At 34.8% G+C, this 19,282-nt stretch overlaps 1 protein-coding gene across 1 annotated transcript; it reads left to right on the top strand.

The window, feature by feature from the left end:
- Window positions 1-9,057: 9,057 nt before the first annotated feature.
- On the top strand, window positions 9,058-9,507 carry LOC111473967 (S-protein homolog 1-like). The gene has a single exon (XM_023119252.1). It carries the CDS (start codon window positions 9,058-9,060, stop codon window positions 9,505-9,507), a length of 450 nt encoding a protein of 149 aa, XP_022975020.1.
- The last annotated feature ends 9,775 nt before the right edge of the window (window positions 9,508-19,282 follow it).

The following is a 19,282-nucleotide window of genomic DNA, read 5'->3' as shown; positions in this document are numbered from 1 at the left end:
CCCACATGTGTGAGTATGGACCTACTAGTCGTTCGCACACCTCCTAGGCTCATTTATAGTCTGACGAGCATTCTTTAGGAGTTGTTGATGCTAGACACCCGTTAGGAGTAGCGACCTTCCGGATGTCAAACATAATGATCGTTCCCCTACCTATTAGCATACACATCTAGACTACCGTAAAGGAATAGGGTTACCCCCGATGCATCAGCACACAATAATGCACGAGGTCCCATTATCTTTCCATTTTAATTATCCTTAATACAATCCCACTAGCGTCTTCTTCATATCATAACATTTTTCATATCATATTTCATAACTTTTATCATATCATTTATCATAACTTTCATGCATTTGCCGGTGTTGTATTTCATGCTAGTTGTCATTTCTCATGTCAATCATATCATTCATCAAACATATAACTCATATCATATCGTTTTTATGCTTTCAGACACAATAATCCATATCGTGCACAAATCATATCATATATCATAACAGTCACATAATATATCCCAAGAACGTTTTCAACAAATCATATTGCATAGTATTTTCGTACTATTTCATAACGACATACATACATGATCTATGACACGTGCAAAACCACGAGCACGTGTCATCATTGATGGTGCTAATATAACACATGCGGAAGAAATTTAGATCTTAGGCACTTTTAGAAAATCAATTATAGTAAATAACTAGCATGTTCATAAGTATTAAAACTTAATGGGTTTGAATACTAACCTTTTGTAGTTCAAATTCCTTTCTTCACTACCCTCCGACCTTAGAACGGGATTGTGGAATCCGGTGAGTGACTAAACTTGGGGAGATTTTGTATATATGAAGAGAGTGTTTGTGAGAGGTTTTTCTCAAGGTTTTTTTACCAAGAAGAAGACATTTCATGTATAATGATCACTCTATTTATAGAGTCATGTTTGCATGTTCTTGCAAATTTGAGATCACCAAATTTTGACACTCAAAATTCCACTCAAATTTGTGAGGTTTATTTGGCAAGCATGCAAGTTGAGTTAAACCAAATTTTGACACCTCAAAATTCCACTAACATGGATTTTTCCATTAATCGAAGTCAACATTTTGACTTTCTTCTTTTGATTCAACAATCCATTTGAATTATTAATTTCAAATAAAGTAATATTAAATGATTAATTAAACTATTTAATTAATATTTAATATTAATTCAACTATTTAATTAATATTAAATATTAATTAAACCATTTAATTAATATTTAATATTAATTCAAATGCCAATCTCAATCAATTCCGACATATATTTGATTAAGATATTTAAATCTTATTTAAATATCTCAGATTCTCTCTTTTTGTTTATCTTGTAAATAAAACAAAAATGCGGTTAATTATATCGTATATATGTAGCGCATTCTTCATAATTTGAATTCGAACACTTTGAACTCACTCGTCACACTGCTCTATGGTTTAGTCCGATATGAGCTAGCAGAAGGACCTGATGGACCTCTAGATCATGGGCTCCAACGATCCAAGATTAACCGGTTAAACTCATTAACTTTGTTAACCAACATTCGTTAACTACTAGGACATTCCACTATAGCCTAGTAGTTGCACTCCCCTCACTATAGATATATTTCTGTCCATTTGATATAACCATGATTAGTAAGTCGATCCTTCACAGGTTGTTCGTAACTAGAGCTGGATCAATTTACCATTTTACTCCTGAAGTTACTTCTTGTTTCTTATGTCTCACCGATTCTCTAATGAACAATTGGTTTGTGGTCGAACCAGTAAACCGAATCCCTCTCAGGCCAATGAGAGGGTGGGGCCCCTTGTTCAAGACTTGGAGTCAGTACTTAAGGGAACTACCTCTCTTCTATCCTTAAAAGTGGGTAGGAGTGAATTCCATCTTGCACCCCACGTTCCCAGCCATTTACCCAGTCTTACCCCTGAAATGGGAGGGCTATTGAGTCGGCGAACTTGAGGCACTCTCACCCATGAAAATCTAAGAATAATTCCGAATAAACAGAAGTTCATGGTTAGCTTAGGATTAAGATCGAGTTACCTAGGTCATTGAATGAAAAGAAAATCAGTCTCAACAGTAAAATTTATAACATGAAACTTCATTCTTATTCAATGTGGCATGAATTAAAATATCTTTTGATAATTTCAACAATATTTTCTTCACATCTTCATTGAAGCATATTGTATGATTGATGTCTCTTGGTTCATATCACCAAGTCAAGAACAAGTGGGCCTAAGTACTTAGAATAAGAAACAAGAACAAGAACAAGACAAGAAAGAGTGTGGTATCCTACCATATCAACGACATACATTCACGTTCCAAGCTAAGCGCCATACATAGCATGCATTCACGTTCGCATGATTTAATACTTAAGCACATTAAAATAGCATACAATTTAATGACACGTGCAAATCAACGGGCACGTGCCAACATAAAGCAAATAATGCGTAAACTACGATGGGTGAGCCACTTACTTGGTAGGCTTTAGCCGAAGTACTCCCTAGAATATAATGTAAGCTCCTAGCTCCTCGTGATCGTTCTACACTTCCATTGGTGGTCGGTTGCTATTGGTTCATTCGTCACTTTCGTTAGTATTTCAAAAATATAATTAATTCCCAACTTGAATTTGTGAAATACTAACTTAAAATGTTCTATTTTACCTTAAATAGGGTCGAAACTAAGTCCGGGATGGTCGGAACGGTGACAAACGGGCTGGAAATAGGTTTCCCAAGCTGAATAAGCCGTCGGAGCCGAGAAACCGCCACCGAGCCGATTGAGCCGCCGGAGCCTAGGGGAGCCGCGCTGCAGACGTGCCACGTGGCACAATCAGAGAGCGACGTGTGTGCAGGGGTCTCGGGTCGAGGCGCGGGTTTTCATATTGCTCACGGGTTTTGGGTCATACGCGGGTGACTGGCCATTTGCGGGTGATGGGTTGTTCGCGGGTGATGGGCCGTTCGTGGGTGACAGGCCATTCGTAGGTGTTGGGTCGTTCGTAGGTGACAGGTCGTTCGCAGGTGAAGGAAAAATGTAGGCGAGCTGGGCTTATGAGCTTTGGGCTGATTTGAGGGGGCTAGGTTCGGTTTGGGTTACAGGATCCAAGCCTCGGGCCGAACTTTGTCCTCTTTGCTCGATTGCCTGCACATTTTTTCGGCGACCTTGGATCCAAGCCTCGGGCCGAACTTTGTCCTCTTTGCTCGATTGCCTGCACATTTTTTCGGCGACCTTTCTCTCTCCTCGATAACGTTGTCTCGACGTCCTTTTCTCCTCCTTTTTTCTCTATGCCCGTGTCTCTTCTTCACTCTAACCCCATTTTCGGTACAGATTTCGTTTGTAAGGGCCTCACACTCCCAGATCTAGAGAAGTTCGAAAGTCCGACGTTCCGTCTTCCTTTTCGATGGTGTTCAACATAAATGATTCATCTAAATCTACTCATGATGGGTGTAAAAGGTTATGGGATTACTTTTGTGAGGTAAAGTGGAGGTTTTGACGTTGATCTCGTATGGTTCGGCTTTGCCGGAGTTTCGTCGGAGTTTTCTGTTCCTTCTCGTTTTTTTTCACTGTTTTCGTTCTTTGCAGGTCGTTTCGGGGTGGTTGAAGATCGGGGTCGAGTTCTATGGTATACCAGCCTTCGACTTCCCTTTGTGGGTTGTGTGCGAGCGAAAATTTTGGCTCAGTTTTTGGCTCTGCCGACGACCCCCTTTTTTTTCGATTCCGTTACAGACTCAACTCGACAACGCGCCTCTCCACGACCAGATATTCAGTCTAACCCTCTTTAGTAGGTTATGATATGATGTAAAGCGTGTGAATATTATATTTGCCTTGGGTTACGTGGTAACTATAATTATGCCTATGCTACATGCAAGTTATTGTGAGGAGGCCGAGAGAGGTCATTTTATAGCTTACTAGCCTTAGGAAGATAGAGAGGTGACGCCGCAAAGTGCGAGACGTCCAAAGATGTACATGAGACTTTCTAAGGTCTAGTGATAAGAATCACGGTGTTCCAAATGAGCCTATTGCCAAGAAGATTCAAAAAAATATGTCAACAACACCTACGCACAAAAAAACTCAATTTATTTCAAACCTATCGCATTAGCCACTCAAGCACATCAACATTTGTTTAAAAAATCTATGTTTAATTTCATAAATTATGTAAAAGTCAAATGGTCAATTTGACTTATTCTTTTGTGGAGATGAAAGAGAATCGGGAATAAATCCCATCCACAAACGTCTCGAATAAATCCCGTCCACAAACGTCTTTTGTCGGGAGACTATAAATACCCACAATATGTTATGTAAAATTCAAATTCGTGGATGAAAGTAATTCAGATCTCAAATTAAGACGTTTCCCTTAGAAATCCGAGCATCATATTTGCCATTTCTAAGTTTCAAGCAATTCTTGTGGTTGAATTGCACCCGAGCCATTCAATCAAGACTTGATCAAGTTAGATTGTGGAGTGACTCAATTTAGAACAAGGTTCCAAATCTTGCTTCTAGATATTCGATTGTAAGAGGTAATCTAATTCTAGCCTTATCTCTTGGTTGATCCAAATTTTGTATAAAGAGGTGTTAATTACTTTGATTCAAGGATTCTGGCTAAAACCAAAGATTGGATTGTTGGGCTGAGGATTAGGGTTGCCTTATCAACTTGGTATCAGAGCGTAGATTGCATCTTTGTGGCTGACTCTAGAATTGATTTTATCTTTAATTTTCACTGTTATTTATCGTTTCTTTAAAGCTGTTATTTATTTTCTTACTGTCATTTCCATCGTTCTTCATTATCTTTCTATTTTGTTCTTAGCATCCTCTTAAAGATCCTATTTCGATCTTGAAAAAAAAAATCCTTATCATATTTCTCTTAATAAATCCTCATTATTACATCATTTGCACATTTATTTGAAGATCAAATAAATTTCAATTCTCATTTTTCCCTAAAGCATATAAATCTGGAATTGTTGTGTTCGATCTTCACGACCATTCTCTTTGAAATTCTTTTTTTCAGTGTGCAATTATATTGAAAAATATCTTTGTCGCTTATTTGTTTATTCACTTGTTTTATTTTGTTGTTATTTCATAATTAACTTATCTTGATTGCCTTGAATAGCTTGCTACTATCATAATTGTTTTACCCATATATTAGCCTACCTTGATCACACTTTCCCAAACAACCTACCTTTGTGTGTATAAACAAGAGTGCCCCTAAGTGTAAAATCAGTGAGTTGAGTGTCTGAGGTCCTAAACATATTTTACTACTGTGTGTACAATCATGAACCAAGACGAGGAAAATGGAGGGGAGATCAATGATCTAGTTGAAGAAGTCCAGAAGAATGAGGAGGAATTGGAAGATTGGATTCATTTGGCACTTATTACAAGAAGACTTGTTAAAACTCAAGTTACGGATGTTGATGATCAAAGAGACAACTTGTTCCACACGCGGTGTTTAGTCAAGGGAACTGCTTGTAGTCTTGTCATTGATAGTAGAAGTTGCACCAATGTTGTAAGTACCATGTTGATCAAAAGGTTACAAATTCCGACCCAAGATCATCCTAAATCTTACAAGCTCCAATGACTCAATGATAGTGGAACAATGAAGGTAGTTTCTCAAGCTTTAATATCTTTTACTTTGGAAAAATATAAAGATGAAGTTCTTTGTGATGGCAATTTGATAGGAGGGTTATGTATGATAGCTATTTGAATAGGTATTCTTTTGTAAAAGATGGTAGAAAAACCATTCTTGTACCTTTGAGTTTTGCAAATGTATTTGCTGATCAATTAAAGTTGGAGAAAAGAAAGAAAGAGTGTGAGGAAAAAGAATTAGAAAAACAAGAGTTGAGTGAAAAAATAGAGAAAAATCTAAGAAAAAAAAAGAATAATGAAAAAAGAGATGAAATTGAAGAAAAAAGAAAGAGAGAGTTATTTGGCTACGGTTGTAGAGGTGAGAAGGTTTTCACAAAAATCGATTTTTGTACTTGTGTACAATGGAGGATTTTTGGTCTCTAACTATAACAACATGGTTTTGCCGGGTATTTTTCAATCTCTTTTCCAGGAATTTGAAGAAATGTTTCAAGATAAAGAAATACCTCTCATTGGAGGTACTGAACATAAAATAGATTTCATTCCAAGGACTGTTATTCCTTATAAGCTAGTTTATCAAGTCAATTCAACCGAGACAAAAGAAATTTGAAGGCAAGTGGAGGAGCTCATGGAGAAGGGCTATGTACGGGAAAGTTTGAGACCATGTTCTATACGAGACTTATTGGTGCCAAAGAAAGATGAAACTTGGTGCATATGCATGGATAATAGAGTCATCAACAAAATCATGGTAAAGTATCGACATCCTATTCCTAGGTTAGATGATTTGCTTGTTTATTGCATGATTCGTGTCTAGATATAAAAATTATCTTGAAATCTGGATATCATCAAATTAGAATGCACGTAGAAGATGAATGGAAAACAAATTTCAATATTAAGTTTGGATTGTATGAATGGCTTGTTATGCCTTTTAGGTTAACTAATGCTCCTAGTACACCCATGCGCTTAATATATAATGTTTTGAGAAAATATATGAGAAAACATGTTGTTTATATTGATGATATTATAATTTATTTGAAGATTTTGCTTGATCATGTGGAACATGTTAAACTAGTTTTGATTACACATAGAAAAGAGAAATTTAATTTTAATAAGGGTAGTTTTTGCATAGAAAAAGTTAACTCTATTGGCTTCATAGTTGGTAAAAGTAGAGTAGCTTTAGATAGAGACAAAGTTAAATTCATTATGGATTTGCCAATACCAAAAAGTGCACGTAAATTTTGGAGTTTTCACGAGTTTGCTAACCTCTATAAGAGATTTATAAATGATTTTAGAACCATAACTGAACTATTGAATGACTTAGTGAAAAAGAATATTGTTTTTAAATGGGGAGAAATGCAAGAGAATGCATCAAATTTTCTTAAGAAGAAATTAAGCAAACCATCATTTGTTTTGGCTAGCTTTGATAAAATTATAGAAATTGAATGTGATGCATGTGGTTTGGGCATAAGTGTTGTTTTAATTCAAGATGGAAAGTACTTAATATATTTTAGTAAAAAACTAAATGAGCCAGCATTAAAATATGCTACCTATGATAAAGAATTATTTGCTTTAGTTCATATATGGCATGTGTGGCAACCCTACTTATGGCCTACAGAATTGGTGATCCATTTTGATCATGAAAGCTTAAAGTATGTGAAGGGTCAAAGCAAACTGAATCATAGACATGCAAAGTGGGTGGAATTTATTGAAACATTTTTGTATGTCATCAAATATAAGCAAGGTAATATGGTAGCTGATGTGTTATCTAAAAGGTACGATCTCTTTACTTCTCTTAGTGCAAAAATTCTTGAACTTGAGCATATTACTTAATTATATAGAGATGACCAAGATTTCAAAAATATTTATGTATCTTGTCTTGCAAAAAAAAGCTATGGATGGTTATTATTTGTTTCATAAATTTTTTATGCTTTGTATTCCTAAATGCTCTATAAAAGATTTGCTTTGGAGAGAAGCACATGGTCGTGCCTTAATGGGACATCTCAGGATTAATAAAGTTTATAAGATGTTGCATAAACACTTTTTTTGGTCGAAGATGAAGCACGATATCCAAAAGTTTTGTAGCAAATGTTTTAAACGCAAAGAAACTAAATCTAGATCACAACCAAACGAATTTTATACTCATTTGAATGTACCTAACAAACCTTGGACTAATATATCTATACAATTTGTTCTTGGTTGACTGCACACTGAAAATGGTAAAGATTGTATTTTTGTTGTGGCAGATATGTCATTTTTTTTTTCTGATTCGAGGACAAATCCGATTCAAAAAAATATGTCGACAACAGAATTTGAACATATGCGCAAATAGCTCAATTAATTTCAAACCTATCGCATTTGAATGTACCTAACAAGCCTTGATCAAGTTAGATTGTGGAGTGACTCAATTTAGAATAAGGTTCCAAATCTTGCTTCTAGATCTTCGATCCTAAGAGGTAATCTAATTCTAGCCTTATCTCTAGGTTGATCCAAATTTCATATAAGGAGGTATTAATTACTTTGATTCAAGGGTTCTTGCTAAAACAAAAGCTTGGATCGTTGGGCTGAGGATTTGGGTAACCTTATCACCTAGTACGAGGTGAAATACCTTGGACCCAGCCTCCTATGACCATAATTCTAAATGGCAAGCATGCCTCCGTGGAGAGCACGTAGTAGCCCTAGACAGTATAGAAAATGCCTTGGTACAAACCACATAAGTAGACCTAAGAAATATTGTTCATACAACCACCTAAGAAATATTGTTCATACAACCAAAGACGATCACTATAGGAATTAAACACCCCTCAAAGCAAACCACTACCTCAATTGAATTGAGTTTTGGTTAAGTTGGGAAGTTGCGAGATAAAATCCACCAATAATGAGAATGAAGCAATGGAAGTCATGACTTCAAGGTTTGGTTGGAGGCTTCACGAACTAAGTTCAAGTTTATGGACTTCCAAAAGTGTGATGTGCCCTTTATGCCACTAATGAGATATGGGGTGTAGGATATTCCTATTGATGGATCACCTAATGGATGACAAGTCGTTTTAGACCTTATGGATGACAATTCTTATTTGAAACTATAGTTCTAGAATTTTTTGAACTTATCTGTTCTCCCTCACCTTAAAATTTCTAAGGTCCTCGTAAAAAGTTTGAAAGTTCAACTTAAAAAAATAAATCGGGAATTTAATACCTTGAGTGCTATACCATATGTAATCTATGAATTGCTTTCTCTATTTTATATTTTCTTTGGGCTAGTAACTATTATCTATTCGAGGAATTTTGTTATTGAAAATCTAATAATCTCTAAAATTATCCCAAAATTAACCTTAAATTGTGTTGCATAACCGAAATTAGTTAAATCATTAAGTTTTTTACAACCATAGCATGCATTTACATAGTTTCTTGCATGTACTATAAGTATGTATATTTATTCACATGTCCAACACAAATTGGTAGTTAAGCTAAAGGTGTATTAGGAAATGATAAAGAATATTGTCGTTTTCTTTCTTTTCACGGTGGCTTTAGTGGGGGCTGAGGTTCCAAGGGTCGCGTTACCACCACCAGGACCTTCTAGATATTACATTCATGTGGTTAACGGGCTAAGCAAACTTGGGTTGCTTGTGCATTGTCAGTCTAAAGACGATGACTTGGGGTATCATCGTTTGCTTAATCATGGAGATGATTACCAATGGAACTTCAAGGTTAACTTTTGGGGAACAACCCTCTATTGGTGCAAATTGGAGACGCCACATACATATGTCTCTTTTGAAAGCTTTTGGCCTGAAACGCAGCACTTATGGCTCCGTGATAGGTGCAAACATGGAACTGTAGGAACTTGTATTTGGACGGCTAAAGATGATGGAATTTACTTGAGAAACTTTCTTGCTAATGTTGATGAATTGATACACAAGTGGATCTATAAAAGATAGAGAAGCTTAATTATCTCCTTTTGGTGGAATTATCCTTGAGGAACAAATGAAAAATAATGGGATAACACGAAAAGGTTGTTGTTGTTGTTTTTTTTTCTTTTATTATTATTTTTTTGTATGAAATGTATTTGATAATGAACGGGTATTGTTTTTCTCCAAAATTATAAAAAAAATTAAATTTGTGTATGGAAACAAGTTTTCAAAATTGTAATATCGTTTTTATATTAAATCTAAAAAAATAATGATTTCTACTGACAAATATTAGAGAAAGTTTAGAATAATAAAATCTAAAATAGGTATTAAATGCTCATGTTACTGCAAATCTTCACATCAATTTTAAAATAGGATGGTAGGCACAACCCTTGAATTTCCATATATCTTATTAAAAGTTTCCCAATATAAGTTCCACAATCTTTCTTGATGTCCGATTTTCAAGAATTTGGATTTCCGACCAAAATTAAAAATATGAAAAAGCAAACAAAAAATGAAAAGTAAAATAAAATAAAACATGAAAATTCGATAAAAATATAAATTTAAATGAAGATAAACAACACAAAAATTAAATATAAAATAATATTTAATTACAAGAGGGTGTTAAATTTTTTTATAAAGGTGAAAATTGTGTTGGGATATACAAACACCACTAGTGAGGCAAATACCTTATATCGTGTAAATTATATTATTCAGTTAATAATGCAATCACACACAATATATGACTGTGACTTATGGATTAAACCATAGCATCACCTCAGGTTTTTTTCAATTCTTGGCAGAGTTGGATGCATGGTACTTTTCTACACACGGCTCATGTACACATACATGGACCCATCAAACGAATTGTTATACGTGCCCCTTACGCCGGACTTTGTCGGGCACAACACAATACACGTCACTGGACCCTCATAAAAGAAAAAGTCTTCGTGATAACATGTCGGACATAAATATCGAAGGTATGCATCCGTACTAACATAACATAACGGGGAAGTATCCCGATACACATGACATACATACATGCACGAGGTCCCATAATTTTTATTCATAAGATAACATTTATTTCATTTCCTTTAACCTTCCCTCCAATCACGCATACATGGATAAACATCACATAATTCATCACATAACTTTACATGGAAAGATGTAACATTTCATACCTATCATACCATAACATATACCATCACAATATAACATATCATAAACATGTCACTTATCACTTGTCTCGTACCATAACATATTTCATATCATTTTCATATCATATCACAGTGTGTGTGTGTATATATATATATATATATATATCTGTCATTTAGGTGTCGTATCATAATCATATCGTATCGTAAACACTTCATGGTCATATCGTAACCTAATTTATCACAGCCTTAACATACTTAAACCTATCACAATGATATGGATTTCATGAACGTACCTTAGTCATATCGTTATAGGAATATATCTTAACACTATCGTTCTATCAATCTTTCATGATCCTATCCCTTTCTACCCATAACCTAACCATATACTTTTATCAATTGATTATAACCATATCATTTTTATCAATCTCTCATATCCATTGCACTTCTATACGTAACCTAACCTTAACGTTTCATCAACATATCTTACTCCTATCATTACATTACGTTCAATGCATTATTTTCGCATCCTATCTCAAACATATCATTGAACACATCGTACCATAAATATTAACATACAATTAACATATTAGAACATATGAATACCATATCATAAGCATATCGATCAATGAACAGTTCACACATATCAATATATATGACACGTGCAGAACCATAGGGCACGTGTCAACATCAAATATAATCATGCCGATAGTAAAGCCACTTACCTGATTAGCTTAGGCTGGTGTCACCAATTTATCATTGAGAAAGTTCGATTTTGTCCTTTATATTCAAGTCAACCTATAAGAACCATGACATCAAGTTCAATGTCAATTCTCTAAATTTTACAACGCTCCATGTGTTAGACTTCATGTGAGTATTAGAGACTCTATGAGCGGAGTCTTGGAGGGTTATATATATATATAATTCCATTTTCATTAAATATGTTATTTTCTATTATTATTGTTTTAGGAAAGATATTATTACTAGAAAGAATTTGATGGAGTTTCTTGACATGACATTTCATCGGTTTTGTCTTTTAATTTTCACCAAATCCTTAATTTTTTCTCTATTAAATTTCCTCTATGTATTTTTAAAATTAATCGTATTTATTTTAATTCTTCAAATTTCCTCTTTTTCTTTTAATCAATTATTGCTCCTACATCTTGGCTTAAATTTTCTTACCATATTTATTTATTTTTTTTTCTTTTCTAGTCTATTCTTTTCCATTAACCGTTTGGCTCTACAATATCTCCTTTTTCTTTCTTTTTCTTATTGTATTTTTCTTTTATTTTTCTATTTTATTTTGTTCGGAGTATTCTTGATTTCCATTCGTATTGCATTTTGCTCGATTTGTGCTAATTAAGTGTCGTGAACTCGCATAGGTTTACTTGGATTTCAAAAGGAAAATTTGAACTAGCTCCAAGTACAATTTAGGGACTTCAACTTAACTACCTTGGTATGTTTCTTCACTACTGTTTTGGTTTGATGAATTGTTTGAAGCACGAGTGGCGGATTCCCCGTGGCCCTTGCTTGTGTCGTCCCTTGTGATTTCTATATTTGCATATTATGTTATGACGTGTTGTTATGATGACAAATGTTACGTTTTGTAATTTCATGTTTACTTATTATGCTATTGTGAATGTGACATATTATGAAAGTATGGTAGCATAGATTACATACACTTTATGTAATGATAAGAAATGGTAATGTAATGTATGAAATGAACAAAGATATGCATTGCACCAAAGATATATGCCAATATTTTAATTGGGATAGCATGGTAAGTGCTAGGCTGCTCTCATCATCCATGGGAGGTTCGTTGGCGAACCCTACCCACAGGACAATCTAGTCACCCAAGGTTAGGGAAGTGATCCCCTATGCTTGTCAACTATTAAGATTACCCTCATAATCCTACGTCCCCTCTTTTGACGGATCAACTATGCAAGATAATCAAAATGAACTATCGTTCACACAATCCTGGTTGGCCTAGGCCTAGGTCGACAGTACTTGTACCAAAGTGTAAAAGGAAGTTGAAGTAACGGCCTAGATGCTACCTTTTCTTGCTTAATTTGTACCATCTTTCTATTCTTTGACCATGGAAACCTTCTTTGCTTATGCAATGAGGGATCGAATACCTAGATTGAGGCACGTCTTCATAAAATTCTAATCAGACATTATGGTGATTTCTAGTATGAACATCTTGGAAAAGAGGTTGGTTGGTTTCTTCCTTATGGCCAGAGAGTCACATATATTTGGGGATGTGATAATTCTACACTAGCCAACAATTACGCTATCTCATGGTATCCCACACTCCCTTTTTAAGGAATAGGTTAACAACATAGTGACTATATTCAAGAGGCTGCAGGCCATTCAACGGAACAGAAGCTCAAACTACTAGCATGTGCTTAGCTCAATAGTACTAATATTGTAGTGGAAAGGGATTGGAGTGTCTAAAGATAGCGTATCATCCACGCATCTCATAGCCTAGATAGTTACCTTGGTCATTCTTTGGAGTCGTGGAGATGTACCATTTTATTAGGGGCCTCTAATCACATCTTTGGGTAAACACAAGTCTAGATTTTTTATCACCACTCAATATCCTACGGTATTTTCATAAGGCAACCCTAATCCTTAATCCAACGAATCATGCTTTTGTTGAAGCAAAAACACTTGAATCAAAGTAATTAACACCTCCTTATACAAAATTCAGATCAACCATGAGATAAGGCTAGAATTAGATTACCTCTTACAATCGAAGATCTAAAAGCATGATTTGGTAACCTTGTTCTAAATCGAGTCACTCCGCAATCAAGCTTAATCAAGGCTTAATTGAATGGCTTGGATGCAATTCTACCACGAGAATTGCTTGAAACTTAGAAAGGACTAATATGATGTTCCAATTTCTAAGGAAACGTCTAAATTTGAGATCTCAATTTCATCCATCCACGATTTTGATTTTTACATAACAATTTCTTGGTATTTATACTCCCCATAAATGCATAAATGACGTTTGTGACCATGATTTAATCCCGATCCCCTTAAATCTCCAAGAAAGACGAAGTCAATTTGGCCATTTGACAATTCCAAACAATATGAAACTAAAAGTAATAAAGTTTTCCACCCAACTTTGATACGTTTAAGTGGCTAAGGAGACGAACATTTTTTATTCTTATCATATTTAGTCCACTAGAAATCTATGGACCTTATCAAGATTCTACACACGCTATCTCGTCCTAATCTTATCACGATTTTCTAGTGCTTACGAAGCACATGTCGCTCTTACCAACTCTAATTTCCTATGCAATGGAAAGCATAGAAAACGACATTCATACGAAATTTTATCATAGGGGAATTTTGGTAATTTCTTCCATCATGCATGATGTACTCATCCATATTGCTCAATTTTTATTTTAATCAAGCATATAATACATAAAAGACATACATACAATACATACTCACAAAAATAAAGCTTTTCTGAGGTCGTTAACATGTATTTTTGACCATCTAAGTTAAGGAATGCTCGTTGCATGCTATCATGTCCTAGCGATCTTTACAAGTATTACTTGCCTAAAGTCTATGTGGTTACTTACTTGAATGACGCTTACCTTCTTGAGCCAGCTATTCCATGTGTTTGGAGCTCAAGAATTTATGGAATTTCTCTCGTAGATCCTAATTCAAGCATAATTATGTTAATATCGAAGTCAAGACAAAAAACTGACAAATGGAGGTCGAACGAACAAAATGACACTCACATGCACTTACACACGTCGAGAAAGGGTTTTCACGTGCAATTTCACGCATGGGGATTTTTTGTAGATCTCGGTTACTCATTGAGTCATTGGATCGGTTTCTGGTTGCATTTTTTGTTATGGTCAAAGGCTAACGAGTTGCACACGCAAGCTTTTTGATCTTATCAAGGTTCAGGGATCGAGTTAATCTACATGCACGTCACCATTAGTAGCTGAACGATTCTCTCTGCTTAGCATTTGCCACTTGTCCTGCTGAGCTTTAGACTCACTACGGTCAACGTCGTCCAACGCGTGCCTTCTCCCTTTTAGCCAACATTCATTATTTTACAAATAGGATGAGGTTTCTATTACCTATCAAATTTCTTCTAAATTTTGTAACTTCTTATGGGTACACATAGGTATTTTCTCTTAAGTTTATTTTAGCCACAAAAAGAAAAATAAAATGCAAATTCGGTCCCGAATTTAAAACTTAGGAAATTTACCATTTCTTTAAATTCAATGAAATACTGCCTTTAGATCGTAATGTACTCTATCTTCGTGTATGAATCTTGGGTGAAATTCCCCCAATATGAACCTACTAAAAGTTTCGAACTTAATTTCAAGAAGCTAAATTAGAAAAAATGAAATGCTTGCCTACACTTCATTTATTCTTGACGGATTTGAATAGTAACACCCGAGCCGCAACAGATACATAACTCTTACTTTAATACCTTAAATTTGGAAATTTTTGGATTTTATTATTGACATAGAGGGTGAATCTCAAGAAAGGAAAAAAAATGCTTGAGAAGCCTTAGGGAACCTTTGGAGCAAAAATTCAATATTTATCAAATTAAGAAAAATTTAGATAAAAATCCACTAGACAAAAAGGTAATTTTTTCTACCTTATAATTTGAGGGGTCTGGGTTGATCGGTATAGAAAACAAAGAAGAGAGAGGAAGGTAGAATTTCGGTTTTTGTGGAAGGAGGAAAAACAAGAAAGTAAATAGGACGTCAATCGGACACTTTAATGAAAAATTTGGCAAAAGATTTATCTCTAGTCCTAGTAAGAGGATCGATGAGTGTCAGTTTTGGTTTTAGGATAGTTCAATTTGACTACGATGTTCCAGGAAAAGATTCTTACAAGTTTCGTGTTGAAACTCGACCATGATTTGTTTCAGAATTAGATTCGAGAGATTTGTAATTTCCATAAGAAAATATATTTTTTCCAAAATTTGAACTCAATTAATATGTTCTCTGTCTTCCAAAAAATTAAAAAAAAAAAATGGCATCAAATTGGTTGATTCGAGATCTTTATTTTTCGTGAATAAACCAAGTCATTTCTAGTTAACGATTGGAAGATAAAAAGCAATCCAAAAAAATTATTGAGATCCGTCGCTCATCGAAATCTTGAAAAATTGAATGTTGGAAGAATCGACCGTGGATACACAGCTGCTGAAGAGGAGAGAGAAGCGTAATAGGGAGAATGCACTACATATATACATTAAGATGTTTTTTTGGAAAATTGAACGTTGGAAGAATCGACCGTGGATACACAGCTGCTGAAGAGGAGAGAGAAGCGTAATAGGGAGAATGCACTACATATATACATTAAGATGTTTTTTTGGAAAATTGAACGTTGGAAGAATCGACCGTGGATACACAGTTTTTTCTCAAGGTTTTTCCAAGGGAGAAGTTCCATATACCTTGATCACTCTATTTATAGAGTCATGTTTGCATGTTCATGCAAATTTGAGATTACCAAATTTTGACACTCAAGCATCCAAGTTTGAGTTAACCAAATTTTGACACTCAAAATTCCTCTCAAATTTGTAGGGTTTATTTGGGAAGCATGCAAGTTTGGTTACACCAAATTTTGACACTTCAAAATTCCACTAACTCAAACATTGATTTTCTATTAAATGAAGTCAACATTTTATTTTTTTTTATTTTATCTCAACATATGAATTTCGTGGTATGAACTTTCCAGAGAGCGTCAAAGGAAAACGATGTATCTCATATACCTTTTTCCTCCCACTAAGTATTTTAGACAGTTGGGTATACTTATTACTTAGGTATATTCTGGTTAATTAAATATAACTTAAGTCTAGGTGATTTTTCTAAAACTTGTATCACTTAAGCATGCTCATAAAACTGGGCTAAATAAACTCAAGTACTGGTCCGATCTCCAGGTAGTAGGTGTTCCGTAAACCGTCAACTTAAGTACCTCTAGCTTTAGACAAGATCGTGTCAGGTGAGCTTTCTTGTAACTGCAATTTTGTAAGACATCGACCTATTTTAACTATTAAAATTGATCGTTCTTGGTTCTTAAACCTAAGTGAGCATGCACTTATCTTTATTATAGATTTTAACGTCTATCTCGTTTTATGAAATTGAAAATAACCTATAACATGCATCTAAAATGCTTTATATAACAATTATATAATCATCCATTCCATGCAATAATATAAAAATTTATATCTATCACTCATGGAACCCTCAACATGCATATTATAAATTATAACACTTATAACATACTTGGAATGCATGAAACATGCTTAGCCTATAGTGGGATTTTAAAAAAATATGACATACTTTATGCATATACATTTTCTATTTAATTCAAATATACATTCATAATGCATAATTAATTAAACACGCTAAAGTTGATTGGTTTTGGCATTTTAAAACAAGCAATTAACTAAATTATTACATTAATCATTAAAAATTACTTGAACCGCTCCCAAGGATCACGAACTGGGCGAACTAACCCTTAAAAACGTTGAACCGGACCCCAAAGGTAGAAAAACCACCCGAACCACCTCTTCCATCTTCTTTTTCGGTTCAGCTTGCTATCGCTTCTATTTTCGATCAATTACAACCTAAAATGGACTCTAATGACTCCATAAAAATTACAGACCTTTCTTCATTCATTAAAGCCCATACACATTAGGCTTATTACAAAAATTGTATCAAATGGAAGCATAAAAAAATGTCGAAACAAAAGCCAACCACTTTAGCAACCACAAAATTTCATTCATGAAATGGTACTCACAATGATCAATTAATGTAAATAAAGTGCCTAAAACTTGCTCTAATACCAATTGATGGTGTTAATATAACAGATGCGGAAGCAATTTGGATCTTAGGCACTTTTAGAACATCAATTATAGTAAATAACTAGCATGTTCATAAGTATTAAAACTTAATGAGTTTGAATACTAACCTTTTGTTGTTAAAATTTCTTTTTCCTCACGAACCAGTTTTGAACCACCACTAGTGTCTTCTCCACTATCCTCCGACCTTAGAACGAGATTGTGGAATCTGGTGAGTGACTAAACTTTGGAGGGATTTTGTATATATGCAGAGAATGTTTGTGAGAGGTTTTTCTCAAGGTTTTTCACAAAGAAAAAGACCTTTCATGTTTTATGATCACTCTATTTATAGAGTCATGTTTGCATGTTCATGCAAATTTGAGATCACCAAATTTTGACACTCAAAATTCCACTCAAATGTTTGGGATTATGTGGCAAGCATGCATGCTTGAGTTGACCAAATTTTGACACTCAAAATTTCACTCAAACTTGTGGGGTTTATTTGGCAAGCATGCAAGTTTAGTTAAACAAAATTTTGACACCTTAAAATTCCACTAACATGGACTTTTCCATTAAATAAAAGTCAACATTTTGACTTTCTTCATTTTGATTTAACAATCAATTTGAATTATAAATTTCAAATTAAAGTAATATTAAATGATTAATTAAACTATTTAAGTAATATTTAATATTAATTCAAATGTCAAATCCAATTAATTCCGAGACATATTTGATTAAGATATTTAAATCTTATTTAAATATCTCAGATTCTCTCTTGTTGTTTAATTCGTAAATAGAACAAAAATGTGGCTAAATATATCGTATATATGTAGTGCATTCTCCTTAATTTGACTTCAAACAATTTGAACTCACTCGTCGCACTGCTCTATGGTTTAGTCCGATATGAGCTAGCAGAGGGACCTAATGGACCAATAGATCATGGGCTCCAACGATCCAAGATTAACCAGTTAAACTCATTAACCTTGTTAACCAACATTCATTAACTACTAGGACATTCCACTATAGCCTAGTAGTTGCACTCCCCTCACTATAGATTTATTTCTGTTCATTTGATATAACCATGATTAGTAAGTCGATCGTTCACAGGTTGTTCGTAACTAGAGCTGGGTCAATTTACCGTTTTACCCCTGAAGTTACTTCTTATTTCTTATGTCTCACTGATCCTCTAATAAACAATTGGTTTGTGGTCCAACCAGTAAACCGAATCCCTCTCAGGCCAATGAGAGGGTGGGGCCCCTTGTTCAAGACCTGGAGTCAGTACTTAAGAGAACTACCTCTCTTCTATCCCTAAAAGTGGGTAGGAGCGAATTCCATCTTGCACCTCACGTCCCCAGCAATTTACCCAGTCTTACCCCTGAAATGGGAGGCCTATTGAGTCGGCGAACTTGAGCCACTCTCACCCATGTAACGATTGGGTTAAGTTATAACCCTCCCACTACGTCGAGGCATTCTCAACTCTTGAGAAGGAAGTGATTGACCAGAAGTGCAGCTCCATCAACAACTCTTGTTGAAGAACAAACCTAATCAACAACTCTTGTTGTTTTATCAGTAGCTTCTTTAGAAATCTCACTTAATACTAGTTTGCTGCGAGGTTGATGATTTCTTACATGGTCTTCCTCTAAGAATGTAGCGTTTGTTGATACAAACACTCTATTTTCTTGAGGGTCATAAGACAAACCACCTTTCGTCTCCTTGGGGTATCCTACGAATATACATAATTTTGAACGACGTTCTAATTTCTTGGAGTTTTGCAACAACACATGTGCTGGGCATCCCCAAATCCTGAAGTGACGTAAAGTACCTTTACGCT

Source organism: Cucurbita maxima, unplaced genomic scaffold, assembly GCF_002738345.1.
Source record: "Cucurbita maxima cultivar Rimu unplaced genomic scaffold, Cmax_1.0 Cma_Scf00203, whole genome shotgun sequence".
NCBI lineage: Eukaryota > Viridiplantae > Streptophyta > Magnoliopsida > Cucurbitales > Cucurbitaceae > Cucurbita > Cucurbita maxima.
The sequence above is the reverse complement of the archived record's forward strand: the minus strand, read 5'-3'. Positions and strand labels throughout refer to the sequence as shown.

What these genes read in the sequence shown, in the direction of transcription:
- LOC111473967 (XM_023119252.1), top strand. Translation starts at nt 9,058, where the DNA reads ATGATAAAGAATATTGTCGTTTTCTTTCTTTTCACGGTGGCTTTAGTG.